The sequence below is a fragment of the Phragmites australis genome, chromosome 5 (genome assembly GCF_958298935.1).
Source record: "Phragmites australis chromosome 5, lpPhrAust1.1, whole genome shotgun sequence".
In the NCBI taxonomy this organism is placed as follows: Eukaryota; Viridiplantae; Streptophyta; class Magnoliopsida; order Poales; family Poaceae; genus Phragmites; species Phragmites australis.
The window spans coordinates 32,312,589-32,330,927 of NC_084925.1; the positions used below are offsets into that span (position 1 = coordinate 32,312,589).

Sequence of the window (18,339 nt, forward strand, 5' to 3'; positions counted from 1 at the left end):
GCATGAATTCTATTACATAAAAATCACATAAATTATTGCATGGGCCCTGCTTCCTACAAGGAAAGTCATGTTGGACTATCCATTCTTTCGCGAATGGCCAGTGTCTAACACCTCTTTTTGATGTATCATAGGTACACTCTGCATGTGTGTGATTATTACTGTAAGTAGACTTAGATTCAATCAAATTAAATATTACAAGAGTAATAACAAAATAACCGGGTTTTATCTTTGTAACAAGTCAATGACGGGTTGGTAGATTTCTTTTGTATTATTTTGTGAGTCGTAGACAACGATCTTGCTAATGTCTGGCTGGATGACAAGGATGATCTAGTGATAACTGCACATAAGTCACCATATGTTAGTTGGTCCTAATTTCTAACGATATATTTCTCAAAAAAAAGCAGAACATTCATGGAGGGAAACACATACCCAAAGTGGTAGGAAAAAAGTATGTATTTCTTCAATTGTAGCTCCAGAATAGACTTCAATGCATAATCCTCGGTTTGTTTTAGATCGGATTGCATCATTGTCGGGTTTACATGATGTGGGTCGATGAATCCAACATGGTTGATACCCTCCGTCCTACATCTTCGTACCTCCATTCTACATAAGGAATAAGTTAAGGCATTCAATCCAATGGTACATGAATGTATACTGTGTATTATATGTATACGACACTTACAGAGTCCAATAACTCAAGATAGACACATCGAGACCATCTTGCTAGTACAGTCGATACATTTTCTCAAATAATACATAAATAGAGTCATCCCCATGGAGGAAATGTCGATCCTTGTATCTAGCCTCGAACATTTCTCTACCCTCTTGCGACTCCTTTATGTACCACATATGGAATTTCTGAAGTTGATATGTCAGTTTGTCCCACACGTTTGGTGCGACCAACAATTTGCCTAGCTTAAATTGTCATATCTTGGCTACTTTTGGTGCCAATAACTCATCTAGAAATTGCTCTTTTTTTATTTTAGCATCATCAAGAAATCTTTATAAATTTTGTTATTGTCATATCTGTTCGATAAAAGACTCCTTCAAGTATTTCTTGCTTTTGATGCATGTGTAGTCTGATTTACTCTTACACTCAACAGGTTTGGCCATCTTCAAGAAAAACTTCTGTGTTTATGCACGGATTGATATTTTCTTCTCAGGATCTGGCTTTTGAAAGAATTTCTTGACACTGGCATCCACTGTTGCTCTGGTTTCCTCTAATGTTTGTTCATAAGGCAACTTCTCAGGTGCTACCTCCTTCTTAGGTGCCCTTTGCTTTTAGGATGAAGCCGACTTCTGAGATGAACTCAAATTCTTAGATTGTGCAACTGTTATCAACTTCGAAGGGGGGGGGGGGGAAGGAGTTGGCTCTCTTGGTGACATTGGTGCTAACTTCTGAGGGGGAGGAGTTGACTTCCTTGGTGGCGACTTACGTAAGGGAGGAGTTGGCTCTCTTCTGAGTGATGGTGGTGATGGTGGGGACCATGGAGGAGTTGGCTCTCTTTTTGGTGACGATGGTGGTGGCGGCGATCGTGGAGGAGTTAGAGATCTTCTATGTGGTGGGTCCGACTCCACATCAGACATCTCGTCTGTCTCATATTCAAACACTATGTAGCACTTGTGCCATAGAACGAAGCCACCCACGTTTGGTCTGAACCTCTTGGAACCCATCTCTCCGGGGTAATCCATGTCAATCTTACGGTACGGCCTTCACATGGAGTCTACGTGGACCTTGGCATATCCTTGCGGTATCAGGAGATCGTTGAAGAGAGCTCCTTCCATGCATTAGTCGACCTGCCCCATAGCCACTTTGGTGGTAATGTTCAAGGTGTGAATGATAAGCTTGCACACTTTTCTTTTTGTGATATCATCCGCAGGGTAACATGCCAATTCTTCTTCTGTAAACCCCGCTGACGCACAACTGCTCCAATAATTACTAGGGCTTACAACATTTTTTTCTTCTTGTTGCTGCCTATTTCCTTGCTGATGTACTTCTTTGATTTTGGCATCTATCATCTGACTCTCTTGTACAAGTTCTTGTCATACTAAAGCCAGCAGCTCTTTCAGTTCTTCTCTCATTCTCTTCCGACTCCTGTAACTTTTGGTGACTTATGTGAATCCCTCTTTCCAAGGCACCACACTCTTGCCTCTGGTGCGACCTGGGTGCTCCTTAGTTTCTAGTGCCTAGGTTAGCTGGTCTTTCTCCCTTTATGGCCTAGAAGAGCCTTGGGAAGACTGCGCGTGGGTATTTGTAATTCTTTGTGTCACTTCCTGTTCTTTGTCGCTTTTGAAAATTAGGCTGTCATCTGTCGATAAAGTCACCCTCTCATGTACAGATAGTGCTTCGCTCATTCAATCTAGTAGGCTGTCTGAGGTGTGGCACCACTGTGGGTTACTTGTTCTTCCATCTCTTACCACTCGTTGTATTTCCTCACGTACCCACGTGAGTCAGTTTTGTGGGGATACATGGTCTTGTGGGAGTTGGCATTGTTTACCTCACTTAGTCGTTATGCTTCCTCTGATGGTCCGTTCTTTATGAAATCATTCCAAAATGGTTCCACCGTCGGATAATCGTCCCATTTCGGTGTCTGGCCCACCAAGTAATAATTTCTCCACAGCTTACCCTTGAAACTCCTGAACGCGATGTTCATTATTGATAGGGCACAACTCTTCGCTTTAGCCATGTTGCATCCTTCAGGGTATTCAAATTTTTCCACCAACTTGCCCCACATAAGATCCTTGATGTTATCGGGAACCACCCACATGTCATCTCGTCTGCCTCTTCAACTTCTATATATGATTGCAACATGGTCCCTCACTAGACACCCGATTGTTGTTTTGAACAGCCTTAGAACAACTTTAGGTCTCGTGGGCTCCCTGACTGAATTGACCTTTGTGATGATGAAACGTCCCTCAGGCATCCTGCTGGGACCTCGTCCACTCTTCTCTTCTCCTGTCATCTCGTCACCCTCCGGAGCATCAGTATCAGGACCGATCTGGCCCTGCCCTGCGCAGCCTCAACAACTATCTCCAACTCAAACTATCCATGTTTAGGTATGCACTCAGGTTACCGTCTCTCGTCTAGTCCAGCTCCATGTTTGCAGGCTCATCTTGTACCGAGGCCAGAGTGGGATCTGAGGAGGGGCCTTGTATCGGAAGGGGGACGGGATGGGGCCGTCCACGACAGTTGGATTTTGTATGTGCTATTCCTATATAAAAATTTTAGGCACAAGAAGCACTTGATTTAGAGTTAAAATTAATGAGATATGTAATCAAATTATGGTCACAATATATGCATCGATTCATATTTAGAAAAAGGCCAAGTAAAATGTGCAAATGGTTAGTAAGTCGTTGTCTTGCTCATGGACATGTGCTAGCTAGCTAGGTAGCTATATTTGCCTATATATTGACATTGATGAAAATTTTGATGGAAGAAGATCCCAAGCTCAAAGAAAAGGACGCTTCCGATTTACATATTAAGTTCTTCATAATAGCTCATGACATATAAAGATGCTAGATATCGAACAATCATAATGTCATGTCTTATATGTAAAAACATAATATGTACAATGGTACAAATAATAGAGACATTGACAATTTGAATTATTGCTACACATAATATGCTACACATAATATGTACACAATCCGAACTAAGCGAAACAGACAACAACTATATAGCCACAAAAAAAAATTCAAGTTAATATTCAATTTGTGCTTGGAGATATATCAAGCATTGTTCCACTTCCCACCTCTCTTCAACTGTTCTAAGTTTCTGAATGCAAGTGTTATTCACTCATGGAACTGAATGCAAGTGTTCTTCACTTTCTAAGCATCAACACTGCAATGCATAAATATAAAAATCAGGAAGGTCCACAAATATTCTCAAATGAAAGAAAAAATAATCATCGAATTTTAGTTCTTCCTCATCACAGAAACTGATACACTAAAAGATGATGTTTCAAATCTAAACTTTTTCTAGATAATTAAAAATACAGGAGTGTCATGTCAGAGAAGACAAGATCTCAAATTCTAGCTCAGTTCTAGTAATATGTAAAACTAGCTAAATTAGAGAAAACCAAAAATTAGAACTCCAAATTTGGATCATACTGAAAATGCAGAATTCAGATGACATCAATCATCCAATGTTTCACAACAATAAACTCTTGAGGTTGTACTGATATATTCTTTAAGTTGAATAACACTAACTCTTGAGGTTGATTCCTAATTAGTTCATCTCCTCCTTAACTGCATCTTGGAGTATAACTTGGAAGCAAGATCATTTTCTTTTTTCTTTTTAAGAGGCAGATCATTTTGCTAGGTGGGGCTGTAGGCCATAGTTTTTATGTGATTTCAGGTTCTCAATCTAATTAATTTTGTGAACTACTTTGATCGCAGTTTATGAAGTAAAAGAAATCAGATGTACTACTGATGATTTTAAATGACGAACTGATCTACCTGGTTCCTGAATCGGTTTTCACTAATTGAAAATAATGGAATCTGACGAACTACCATTGGTGTTTTAGTGGTATTTGGGAATAATTAGCTAATTGATTACATGTATGCATATAAAAAGACCAATATGCCTGTCATTCCTCAGCTTGGTGAGGGGTTGACACGATGCTTTGCTTCATAGTTTGTCAACCTTCAGTTTCTTAGAAACTCAAAGGCGATGATGATTTAAATTTGTAATGAACCATTTAGCACTGCCAGAATATCATTAAGATAATTTGGTTCCAAGTTGGTAATGATTTTTGTATAATTCTTGACCACTTACCACATTGTGTTTTCAATTTACCTAATAACACTTTTGTTTACTATTTAATATTTATCGATGTTGTCTAATGTAATGGAGAGTTTTGCCACCAGGGGTTGAATAGATTTTCGCCGTGGCAACGCAGGGGCATCCTGCTAGTCTATATAGATGTAGCAATAGAAATTCAGGATAATAGCAGCAGCCACAATAGGGCACCACATCCATCTAGGAAACTGAAAGTAGAGCATTTTCAATTCATGGTCATACATGCAGTTTAAAGAGCTGATGTCCTAAGTATTGTGCTACTATCACCAGATCATAGCCACATTAGCCACCCAGTACAAATGATCATCTAAACTGTTGGTGCTAAATCTCAAAAGTGCTACTGCTACCAAGCAAGACAATAGAAGATCATCACATAGAAATATCAATATGTTACTGCTATTGCTAAATCTAGTGCTACTGCTACTTTCAATGCTCTCAATAACTACACAAATCACCTCCCACCTAAACTAATTCCGATTCACTACATTCTGTAACCCTAATCCATGCGGAGGCTCACCTACGGGGATCGGGCGGTCAACGGAGAGGGGAGGGGGTGGCTCAGGTGGCCGGCCGTGAGGAAGAGGAAGGATGAGGTTGCCAGGGAGGAGGTGGCGTGGAGGAGGTTGCCGGGGAGGAGGCGGCACGTCGAGGTGCAGTTGGGGAGGAGGCAACGACCGGGGAGGAGGCGACGACCGAGGAGGAGGCGGTGCATTGAGACGGGGTCGGGGAGGAGGTGGCAGCACTCGGGGATGAGGCCTGTAGGGGAGGAGGCGGCGTTCGGGGAGGCGGCGGCACTTGGGGAGGATGCGATGCGTCGGGAGGAGCGCCGTCAGGGTTCATGGAGCGAAGGAGGAGAGAGGCTCAGTGTTCGACATATATAGGTAGCAGAAGCAACAGTGACGGTTCTAGTTGCTAACCGGCACTGATATATATATCAGTACCGGTTCTAGACACCAACCGGCACTGATATTTGGAGTATCAGTGCCGATTGGTATTTATAACCGGCACTGATAATTATTTTTATCCTAGACTTATTCTTCTATTGTTATTCAGCCGGAAACTTGAAATTCATAGAAAAATGATTAAAGTTGAGAAAAATGTGAAACCAAATTTGTTGAGTTTGTATTACTGTAGCCTATATGATAAAAATACTTGCATCATGAAATGTGCACTGAATTATCTTTATTTTACTAATAAGTTCATAATTTATTAATTCCATAATGAAATTATGAAATATCCATATTAAAAGCATGTGAAACCAATTATGTTAATTTGAAAATCGACATTGTGAATGAAAATATTGGTGACATGCAGTGGTGGTCGGCATGCAGAAATTTAATAATATAGATTTCCATCCAGAGAAAAGAGTGGTGTCACATGAGTTCCATCGCCTGGTCCGACACTCATATCAGAATTTTCAAAATGTTACTCTTCACCATATATATATATATCCTTGATACAAATTAAAGCTTATCCTAAATTTATACAAATTTTAGCAAATACATGAAAACTATTTTTATTAAATGATTAATGCTTCATTATGGTCGTGACAAATGTAGGTAGTTTCCTCAGTGTCATCAATGAGAGGTAGTTCGACATTCTCTCCAAAAGAAGGCAGGTCGTCGAATTTGTCGCGGTCTTCTTCGTCGACAATATCCTCAACACTGACAATTTTTTTTCCTTGAAGAATTCTGTGACGCTCCTCCTTGTTAGCTATGTTTGGGTCCTTTACATAGAAGACTTGTACAACATCCTTGGCAAGTACGAATGGTTGTTCTCTGTATTCGATGAGTTTGAGGTCCATGGTAGTCATACCATACTTGTCGACCTTGACTCCCCCTAGGAGTCTGATCCATTGGCACAAAAACAGAGGGACCATCAACTCGCCATATTCAAGCTCCAAAATCTCCTCTATGAATCCATAGTAAGTCTCTCTGTATCGGATGAGGGTGCGTGATCTTTATTCGGAGAGTGCCTATTGAATTTGTTTGTGTATGTGCAACTCAAGAACACCGAGGATTATCCAGGTTCAAGCCCCCTTAAGGTAATAACCCTACATCATATGTATTATTATTTTTGTTGTCTCCATTTTTTTTCTCCTCTCCTCCCTTTATATCCCAGGGGGGAAAGATCTTTAGAAGTGGACCCATCCAACTGACCCATCCCTATCTAGACGGTCAACAATAGGCTATCAATACGTAGCACGCACGCGCCACGCCAGCTCCGGAGCGCTACGAGGCCTGTCCCATTCGTCAGCTTCTTCTATACTTATCAGTCTGGGTCGCCCGGCCTGCTCCGTCACATCACCGGTTGCCCACGCGCGCCTGCCACGCCCTTAGTGACGTCCGCGAACCCATCATGTAACAATTAATACCGCGGGAGGGAACACGGAAGCTCTACGTCTGCCCCAGTCGCCTCGGCCGGTGGGGTGCACCTGGGAAAGGAAAACTGCATGGGCATTAGCATTAAATGAGAGTGGTTTGGCTTAGACAAGTACCTACCCCGCGAACAATAGAGACTGGTCGCGGGAAATCCAGCGGGGGTCGGGAGTGTGGTCGTGTGATGCCGATTGGTTGCACGGTGGACCCCGTTTAGAGAAAAAGAACTAGTCCCGCAAAAACCAGCCGTTGACGTACGTCCTGGCAAGGGACCCCATATACTTACACCGACAATAATCATTAAACATTTTATAATCTAGAACAAATTCATTGAATTATCTCGCATCCTGATTTGTCCCTATTTGAGGGCACATGTCCTTCCAGTGCCTAGGTCGGGTCGAGGGACCTACTTTCCAAAGGCTACCGTGCCCAATTGCGACCCGTGGGTGGACGTGCCATCCCTACAACACAATAATTTATTAATTATGTTAAATTCACTACGTTGATTAATGAACAGAGGAAATCTACTAAATTATTATTTAAATTCATGACTTTAAAAATATACGCAATCCACATACAGAAAATTAGAGCTAGATTTTAGAGACATTTGCAAATACGTCCCTATTTTTTTATTCTTTGCAAGGATGCCACTCGAATGACAATTCTAGTGGTATTATTGTAATTTTTTAATGGTAATAACGATTCAAGTAGTGGCAAATTTGTATTTGTTCCTAGATTTTATTGTACACACCCATATCTATTTACATGTGACTTCAATCTACTTATTAAATTATCTACAATGACAAAATTACGATCTTTCTCTAATTTATATCGATATTGGAGCTCTTGCTCATTCCAAAATTCAACAACAAGGAACAACCACCCAAATTCAAACCTAGAGAAATCTAGCAACTAAATCCAACTAAGAATTAAATGTAGATCATCTCTATACATCTAACAATAACAAAGTTGCAAACTTTTCCTAAATTAGATCTCAATTGCATCTCTAATTCCATAACCATGGAACAAGCACTAATCATCAGCACGAGAACAATCTACCAAGTAAATCTATCTAAAAAAGAAATACATATTATCTTACTAACCTTAGAGCCCTTGACTCTTTCAAATCTTGAATCCTCTAACAGTAAATACGGCAAAAATGGCTGCTCTATTTTGGTCACGCTTGGGGGTGTTTTGGTCGCGTTTGGGGGAGAAAGTGAGGTTTTATACTGTAAAAGTTATCAGTATCGGTTAGTATATGAAATCGGCACTGGTAGGTACTATCAGTGCGGATTCGTAATTGGAACCGGTACTAATGTATCAGTGTTGAATCCAGCTAAGAACCGACACTGATGGTGCCTATCAGTGTCAGTTCTTAACTTCTCAATGATTATTCACACACGAGAGTTTAAGAACTGGTACTCATACGTAAACAATAATAGTTATTATTGAACCGATATTGATAGGACAGTAAATATACTATGTTCTTAGGTACTGTAGTGAAGAAACTGTTGCGCCACTTCCAAAAGTTGGGGTTCAGTCAATCCAAGCAGGTCATACCAGTCCAATCCAGCGATTTTACCTCGAAAGCAGCACGCCTAAGGCCTAATACGAGTATTATACAGCGAGCAAGCCTAGGCTGCCGCCGCTGCGCGCGCAGCCTTGTGCCCTATTACTGGCGAGGGTTGGAACACGGATGCATGCATGCGCACGCGCGTGCCGGGCACGCGTGGCGTGGCGTGGCCTGCTGGCGCGGCTCGCCACGACATGTCAGAGATCGGCTTCTGGCTTCCCCTTCCACAGTTGTGCGTGCGCGCGGCCGGGTTTGACCACCACCGCGGCGAGCGCGCGCGCAAGCTCTCTTCTCCCCGTCCCGTTTCCCGTTCCCTTTTCTTTTCGTCCCTGCGCGCGGGAATCTTTCGCTGGATTCGCCTTCGTTGGACGAGACGAACCGTCCGCACAGTACCTGGTCACAAGTGCATGTGTGCATGGGCGCGACGCGCACGGTTGGTGCGTCGCGTGCACACCTTATCGGATTCTTCTTCCGATTGATTGAGATCCAAGGAAATGTTTTTGGCTCGTTTTTAAACAGTTCATCAGCAGCTTCAATGGTCCTGTTTTGTATGTTCCGAGTCAGCTTTCTTTTCAAACTCTACAAGTCAGTCGCTTTTCAACTGTACGCAGGTGCGAAATGGATAGGATCGAATATCCATATGAACCGTGAATTAATACTTGGATATTGGTTTAATTATATTACTAGAGCTCTCTGGAATGCATGCAATGAACAACTAGAGTTAGACAGCTTAAGAGACACACGGGTTAACCTTTTCAGTTCGCTACATCATATTAGTTGCCTGAATTTTTTGCTACAGCCCAAGAGTAATTTTGAACGTTGAATCTGTATCGAGAATGATGTGCTGGCTGATCAAACGTTGGTCCACTTGATAATAAATTGGTTTATGCTTAAGAAGAAACCAATCGCCTAACATGCGTGAAACTTTGACATTCTAGAGCATTTGCACTCAAATAATGTAAGATCCTCATATTAGGATCTCCTATGTCTCCTGTATTAATCCCTGTATCAAATAGCTGATACGCATAATATAACATTTATGTCATCACAGTCATATGTCGTATTTAATGAGATTAAGGTTACATGAGTACAAAAGGTCTTTAAACCATATAGTACATTACAAATCTGACCAATCGGCTAATAAAAGCACATCCGAATAACAACCCGAAGCCATAGGCAGCTCGGGTGCTAACGTGACCGCTAAATCTACTCCTTATCCGCGCCTTCATCTCTCGCGAAGTCGGTATCCATCTCCTCATCTGAATGACAGTAAGAATGAGTACGAAAGATACTCAACAAGTCATATACTACTTCAAGGAGTTAATAGATGCATAAATAACAACTCAAGAATAAGACTTTACAGTTTAGTTTTAAGTGTAAAGCTGTTCATGTAGATATCCAGTTATATTCTCTACTGTTAACTTTGAAACAGTTTAAACAAGGTAACAAGGTACATATATCTGGGGTTTTCGGTCCTGAAAAGGGCTACATCTCACTCCACAGTTCCTATCAATCTGTCTGGTATACCTTCATCACTAATCAGCTCATGGCAGATCGAGCCAGCAACCTCATCATACGGACTACCAGTCCACACACTCACTCATCAATGATACACACGCCCTAAGTCTAACCAAGTAAGGTCATTGTTTTGCATGTGTATAACCATGGACACGGCTATTCGAATAGATTTAGATTCTACAGAGGTTGTACACTGTACCCACATGATATGCTCAGCCTCCAATAGTTGCAAGGGGAGGAACAAATCATACCAAGACGCTTCAATCACTTTCCTTTGCTGGACTATACTACGAGACACTCTAAGTGCTCTAGGCCTACTAAGGGATGCCATGGTACCACTTTGATCTTCGTAAAGAGTTTTGTTCAATAAACATCCCCACGAGCACTTGATAGACGCTTGGATTCTTGTTGCTCCCCTGGCCTCCTAGTAAAATGTGCAGCTTGGTCGGTAGATAGAAATGTCAAGTTCTGCTCATAACATGACGCATGGTTGCACGGAGGTGGCTTAACATGACAACACAATGATTCAGTCTTTTATACAACTAAGGCAGGCATCTTCAACATTAACAATGAGTACCACACAGATAACTCGATCAAGCCCCTACGAGCATCCTTACCGGAGGACTACTCTACGTGTCCCACCAAAACAATTTTAACCCTTTTTACACACCACCTGTCATATCCCACACGACATTAAGGATTCCAAAATATGAGATGAATTGATATTCAATGAAGCGATATCTCCAAAGAGATGTATTCGATAAGCAACATCTACGAAGAGATGTATTCAATCCTAAGCATACTAGATATCAAGGCGTCATCAGACGTTAATATAGATAACGACATGTCATCCTAGGGTGACATAGATTTCGAATAACAACGTTTAAAGCATAACATTTGTTTGATAGGATTTAACTACTGCAAGTAGTTAAAATAGCACAATATACAACACATGCGATAATAAGTCAAGTTTTAAGTTGATCAATTAGATTATTAAAATATGGGGCTAAAATGATCAAGGATATAGGACTTACCTTCTCCGAAGTCTTCCTCTAGTGTCCTTGGTCGAAGTCAGGGTCCTCCAGTTCCTCCTCGAAATCCTTCGGTTCTGCAAAGCGCGATTATGATTGACATCGGCCTATGCTATTAAAGAATCAAATAACACCAAATGGGAAATTAAATAAGTCTTAAAGGATATTACACTTTTATAGAAAGATAGATATAGAATTTAGATGAATTTAGGTGGAAGAATTGCTAGAATCAGAGTCAGGATGGAGAAGTTATGAATCGTGAAAGATTAAACTAAAATTAAATCGAGAAATTCTGAAATATTACTATTCATAGGTGGGTCCCACTGAACAATACTAATGGGTCCCATTGAACAATACTAATGGGTCCCATTGAACAGTAATATGTGGGTCCCAAAGGTTTAGGATGGGTTGGACTGAGTTGGGCTGGTTTGGGCTTGGGTCGAGGAATAAAGGTGACCCACCAGGGAAAGTGGCCTTGCGATGATCTGGCTAGTGGGCTGAGGAAGAGAGACTGGCCCAAGGGAAGGAGCCAAACTACTATGGGTCACCGGAGTTGGAGAAAAAGGCTGGACTTCCATAGGGTCTCATGGCCGGACTACTATGGGGAGTCGTGAACCCGGTTTTTGGATTGTTGAGGTCAGCCAATCACTGGGACAGTCCCAAGCGGTTGCCGGAGGTGGAGATGGCGGCGACGGGAATGGACAACATCTCCCCTAAGTTCTAATGGGTCCATAACACTACTCCATGATGCTTCAGTAGGCTTCTCAGCTCAAATGCCGACACCGGTAGGAAAAAATGGCCGATGATAAGCTCAATACAGTGGTGAGAGAGGAGAAGGCCCCTAACTAGCCTATGTCACATGAAGGCAGGTTAGATTGGGCCACTGAGCAAAAAGGGGGAAGAGAAAGAGAGTGACAGAAAGCTGCTTACCCGTGTACTACGAGGCTAGGATGTTGGAGAATGAGATCGATAGAGGCGGTGGGGAGGGCGACGCGATGGCGTGGTTCTGTCCTGGTCACTCCTCATGGCTCCTCTGAGTAAGGGAGACAATGCAGCATGACAACGTCTCCCTATGGTTGCCTTCCTTCTTCCTCCTCATGGCCAGTGGCTAGAATCAGGATGGGGTGTGGGATTTGGGGAACAGCGGAAGGAGGAAGGGAAAAAAAGAGACATGGAGGTGCCCTTTTAAGTGTGTGGCACACTGGAGGTGGATCGGCGGTGCGGATCCAGCGCCTACGGTGGTGATGTGGCCCTCGGTGATAGGGCGACGCCCACCTAATTTCGCGTGTGTGGCCGCAGGGCCTCTGCCCAACTGGCACGGCGGCCGCCGAAGGTAAACTTATCAGTACGTCACATTGGGTGTGTGCGCTGGAGCAGAGAGAGCGGAGGCACAGAAGTCGTCGTTGTCTTGAATGCGAGGAGAAATTGGTCATGACTATGAGCAGAGAGGGAGCAAGAGCTAGTGGTAGAGGATAGCTCCGGAAGAAGGGTCCCGTGTGGCATTGGAAGGATGGGAGAGGAGGCAGACTGCTAGGCCGGTGTTGGGCTGGGGGTGTGTTCTACGGCCTGCATGAAGAAGAGAGGCCAGGGGTCTGCTTTTGGAACCGCGCAGCGAAGAAAGGAAAGGTCTTTGGCCCGGGGAAAAGGAATGGTATTGGCCCATAGTAAGAAAAAGAAAATGGATTGAGGAAAATGATTTGATTTGGGATTAATTCAAATAAATTTATTTGAATTAAGATTTAATTTGAATGCGATGCCTTGATTTTTGGGAGAGCCTTGGGTTCGAAGTATTTGAATTTGAGAGATATTCAAATTCAAACCTCCACTAAAAGAGCCATAAACACCATTAAACCAAAGATGCAAATGGTCATCTTAATGTAGTGTTTAATTTCATAAACTAACTCAATGCATTTAGAATACTTAGCCAAATAATAATATATTTGAATATATACATACATGCATATGCATATATTCAAATATATACTTCCTGGATTTTACGTTGGATTAAATAATTAGATTTTTTAAAAGAGCAAATTTGTTATAATCTAAATGCTAAAGAAACTCATGATGTTACAGATAATCTCCATTAGCTCCGAAACCTCACTACATGTTCTTTACTTGAGTGTACTAACATTTTTGTAAATTTGTTTTGGCAAGATCTTATATGTCTTTTCCCTTGAGATGCAAGCCCCCCTCCCCCCCGCCCCCCCCCCCCCCCCCAAAAAAAAAAAAAAAACTGGGACTACTATTCTGTTCTTATAAATACGGACCTTCCATAGGACTTTCGCTTCCTCTCAGGTGGCCAGGATATTTTTTCTGGCCTCTTCCTGCCCTCTTCACATTGACCCAAAATGTAGCTAGCGGCCTAGCGCTGCCCCTGAAAAGCTATACCTCCCCCCTATCGGCTATGACCTTCCAAGTTGCGCCTTACATCCTTCTCCCCTCGCCAATGCTATCACTGCTCTGATCAGAAACAAGCCAACCCTTACTGTTCTATCGCTCTCCATAGATGGCTTCTGCAAACAACTGGCTGGGCTTTTCGCTCTCGGGCCAGGATAACCCGCAACCTAATCAGGCTAGCTCGCCTGCCGCTGGCATCGACATCTCCGGTGCCAGCGACTTCTATGGCCTGCCGACGCAGCAAGACTCCGACGGGCATCTCGGAGTGCCGGGCCTGCGGGACGACAACACTTCTTATGGCATAATGGAGGCCTTCAACAGGGGCCCTCAAGAAACCCAAGGTGATCGAGGAGGATGCAACCCCGCTGTTTATCGCCGATGATCTCTTGCTAGTTTTTGTATCGTATGGTGCACACTATTCCATGATCTTTTTCATGGTTTCTTCATATTTGATGTGGGTGCAGATTGGAACATGAGGGGTCTAGACTACAGCGGCGGTGCATCAGAGCTCTCGATGCTCGTCGGGTCGAGCGGCGGCAGTGGAAAGAGGGCCGTGGAAGAGAGCGAGCCGAAGCTCGAGGACTTCCTCGGTGGCAACTCCTTCGTCTCAGAGCAAGATCAATCCGGCGGCTACCTATTCTCTGGTGTCCCCATGGCTAGAAACACCAACTGCAACAGCGGGAACAACACCATGGAGCTTTCCATGATCAAGACCTGGCTGCGGAACAACCAGGTGCCACAGCCGCAGCCGCCGACTCCGCATCAGCCGCAGTCTGAGGAGATGAGCACCGACGCGAGCGCGAGCAGCTTCGGCTGCTCTGATTCGCTGGGAAGGAACGGCACGGTGGCGGCTGGGAGCTCGCAGAGCTTGGCGCTTTCGATGAGCACGGGCTCGCACCTGCCGATTGTCGTGGCCGGCGGCAGCGCCATTGGATCGGCCTCGGAGAGCACGTCGTCGGAGAACAAGCGGGCGAGCGGCGCCATGGATTCACCTGGTGGTGCCGCGATGGAGGCCGTACTCCCGAGGAAGTCCATCGACACGTTTGGGCAAAGGACCTCTATATATCGAGGCGTAACAAGGTTAGAACACTGATTGGTTTGTGTCTTCGGTACATATTAATTGTTGATGTTCTTGGTTCATTTCAAATTGTTCTAGTACTACTCTAGAATTAGTTAGAAAAAACTAGTGATGACATTATTATTGAGCTCGATCAATCTATCGAGACATGAACTATCATCAGATCTATACTACTGTATAATACAATCTTTTGAGGCAGTGGCTATGCTATTTCGCTTTTGCACTAGTAGCTCATAACTTCATATGACTCTCGGAAAATAAAGGTGCTTAATTTTGAAGCATATAGTTCACTTACCAAGAAAGTGGATGCGATATCGAAATAGTTTTTCGAATGCTGTGATCACGACTGTCATGCCATTGACCACTTAGGTGATTGAAAAGTATATATATATATATATATATATATATATATATATATATATATATATATATATATATATATATATATATATATATATATATATATATATATATATATATATATATAGTTCAGTGACTAATCATGAAACCGGCCAACAATTGAAATGGCTGTTCTTGTATGGCATGATTATTTGTTACTTTTATTCCGTTCATCAATGAATATCGAAAGCTATATATATGCAAGTGTATTCTTGATTACTTTTTTAGTACTCAATACATAGATCTATACATGGTGGCAACAACAAATGTGCTTTAAATGTACTATATGTGTATGCGTATTTTTTTGTTGGGCTTATTATGTTCTTGAATTTGGTTTGCGCTCAGACATAGATGGACAGGGCGTTATGAGGCTCATCTGTGGGATAATAGTTGTAGAAGAGAAGGGCAGAGTCGCAAGGGTAGGCAAGGTAATGAAATATGGATCCATAGCCACTTCTTTCCTATATGGCACAACAAAATGTATACACCTTAAACTAGTACTAATTTTGCAATGTGCCTTCTGTTCCATCAACAATCTTGCTTCACACATTGCCTATGGGAATGACATCGACAATGTACACATGCAGTTTATCTTGGTATGCATTCACCTTAATTCTTGCCCTTGCATTTTCATTGTATTAGAGATCTTCCTCTTTTACTGATTGCACCTTGTCATTGTATTCATGAACACTTTATTAGGTGGTTATGACAAGGAGGACAAGGCAGCAAGGGCTTATGATTTGGCAGCTCTCAAGTATTGGGGCACTACTACAACTACAAATTTACCAGTATGCAAAGTTAACTTTATATATATATTTTTCTGTGAATGCTTCTAGCAAAACATTGATTTCATTCTATTTTTCTTTAATATCTAATGTCAATCAATGTGGGTGCTTCTTGAATGCATTTGTCATTTTTATTTTGCCAAAAATATTCGTTGCAGATAAGTAACTACGAAAAAGAGATAGAGGAAATGAAACATATGACTAGGCAGGAGTATATTGCATACCTAAGAAGGTAGTATTTGATGCTCATTTCACATCGTAACGTGTCACACTCTTGGATGATTCAACTAACAGTAATCTTATCCAATACATGCAGGAATAGCAGTGGATTTTCTCGTGGTGCATCAAAGTATCGAGGAGTGACCAGGTAATTCAATTGCATATATTTTCCATATAATGCACGCAACTAGTAGGCAATATATTGATGGCATCTGTATGCTTACTATTGTCCATAATTTTCACATTATTATTAGATTTTTCATTCGGAAATCTCACATTAATTTTACTAGCTATTTTGCACAATGTTGTTTTGACCTGTTATATTGAAACCGATATTTCATCGAGCAGACACCATCAGCATGGGAGATGGCAAGCAAGGATAGGGAGAGTTGCAGGAAACAAGGATCTCTACTTGGGCACATTCAGTAAGCTACAATTTTTTAGAACCACCTTTATGACCCATCAAAATCAAATTGCTCGCTCAATGGAAATCCTTAAAACTAATGAATGACTACTCATAGTGTTATATCCCCAAGGTCTAAGTCATCGACCCGTACTTCTTGTTTAGTCAAATTTCTTGAAATCTTCGTCTCGTAGAACTGAAGATTTGATATTCTATCTGTTGCCCTATGGGGGCATAAAATAGTGAACACTGCATTAATTATGTCCCAAATGTACTTTTCCAAGTTTTTGTCTCAAAGTTGTCTGAGAAAATCGGGGCATGGAGTCAAAGGGTCGAGTAGAAAACCCTAGCTAGTGCTTTGAATCACACAGTTTGCAAGCACCCTGCTGCATGCATGCAATATGCAACCTATAGCTAAGCCAGGAAGCAACCCTAATCATGCGGCCTAATCGTGCACATTCCCTCGTACGTAGGCACCGAGGAGGAGGCGGCAGAGGCCTACGACATCGCCGCGATCAAGTTCCGCGGGCTCAACGCCGTCACCAACTTCGACATGAACCGCTATGACGTCAAGAGCATCCTCGAGAGCAGCACGCTGCCGGTCGGTGGCGCAGCCAGGCGCCTGAAGGACGCCGTCGAGCAGACGGAGGCTGGCGCCACCATCTGGCGGGCCGACATGGACGGCGGCGTGATCTCCCAGCTGGCCGACGTCGGGATGGGCGGCTACGCCTCGTACCACCACGGCTGGCCGACCATCGCGTTCCAGCAGCCGTCGCCGCTCTCCGTGCACTACCCGTATGGCCAGCCGTCCCGCGGGTGGTGCAAGCCCGAGCAGGACGCCGCCGTCGCGGCCGCCGCGCACAGCCTGCAGGACCTCCAGCAGCTGCACCTCGGCAATGCAGCCCACCATTTCTTCCAGGCGTCGTCGAGCTCGACGGTCTACAATGGTGGCGGCGCCAGCGGGTACCAGGGCCTCAGTGGCAACTCCTTCCTGATGCCGTCGAGCACCGTCGTGGACGCCCAGGGGCACAGCAGCACGGCCAACCAGGGGAGCACCTGCAGCTACGGGGACGAGGAGGGGAAGCTCATCGGGTACGACGCCACGGTGGCGAGCGCCGGCGACCCGTACGCTGCGGCGAGGAGCGGGTACCAGTTCTCGCAGGGCTCGGGACCCACGGTGAGCGTCGCGAGGGCGAACGGGTATCCCAACAACTGGAGCTCTCCTTTCAATGGCACGGGGTGATCGATGAAGAGGGCGGAAGCTAGTAGCTAGTGATAGGGGGTTAGCTAGCTAGAAAATCAAGTGTAGGTGGAGTCTTTGATCATCATTGTGTTTCAACGTACTCAAGTTCTGTTTCTGCACAATTAACCGATGCATGCACGTAAGATGCAGCCATCTGGAAGCTGGTAATGGCATGTCAGGGTAAGTAAAGTTAGCGTTGTAAGTTATCCTGAATTCCTGACTTGCTGTTAGTTTTGGGTAGTTTCAGAAGGTCTGCAAGTTAACTTCAGAGGACACAATGATCATCGTGCTATGAGAGTAACTTCATCGTATCTTTTGTGATCCGATTTTAGTTTTCTTACTGCTAAATATTATTACTCTGCAGTGCTTGATGATCAGTTAGAGCAACTCCTGTGTTGCTGCATGCGAAATGGTGCCAGCTGAGCTGAGATATTTGATCGGGTGCTTAGCATTGAGTATTAGAATAAGAAATTGAGCCGAATTCAAGGAATGAAAAAATAATAATAAATCA

At 43.3% G+C, this 18,339-nt stretch overlaps 1 protein-coding gene across 1 annotated transcript; it reads left to right on the forward strand.

Moving 5' to 3' along the window:
* Window positions 1–13,672: 13,672 nt before the first annotated feature.
* Window positions 13,673–18,118, forward strand: LOC133917590 (AP2-like ethylene-responsive transcription factor PLT1). The gene is made up of 9 exons (XM_062361472.1): window positions 13,673–14,042; window positions 14,166–14,781; window positions 15,524–15,606; window positions 15,766–15,774; window positions 15,878–15,966; window positions 16,122–16,195; window positions 16,280–16,330; window positions 16,531–16,607; window positions 17,059–18,118. The coding sequence occupies exons 1-9, from the start codon at window positions 13,811–13,813 to the stop codon at window positions 17,826–17,828; spliced, it is 2,001 nt and encodes a 666-aa protein (XP_062217456.1). The 5' UTR covers window positions 13,673–13,810; the 3' UTR covers window positions 17,829–18,118.
* Window positions 18,119–18,339: the final 221 nt, after the last annotated feature.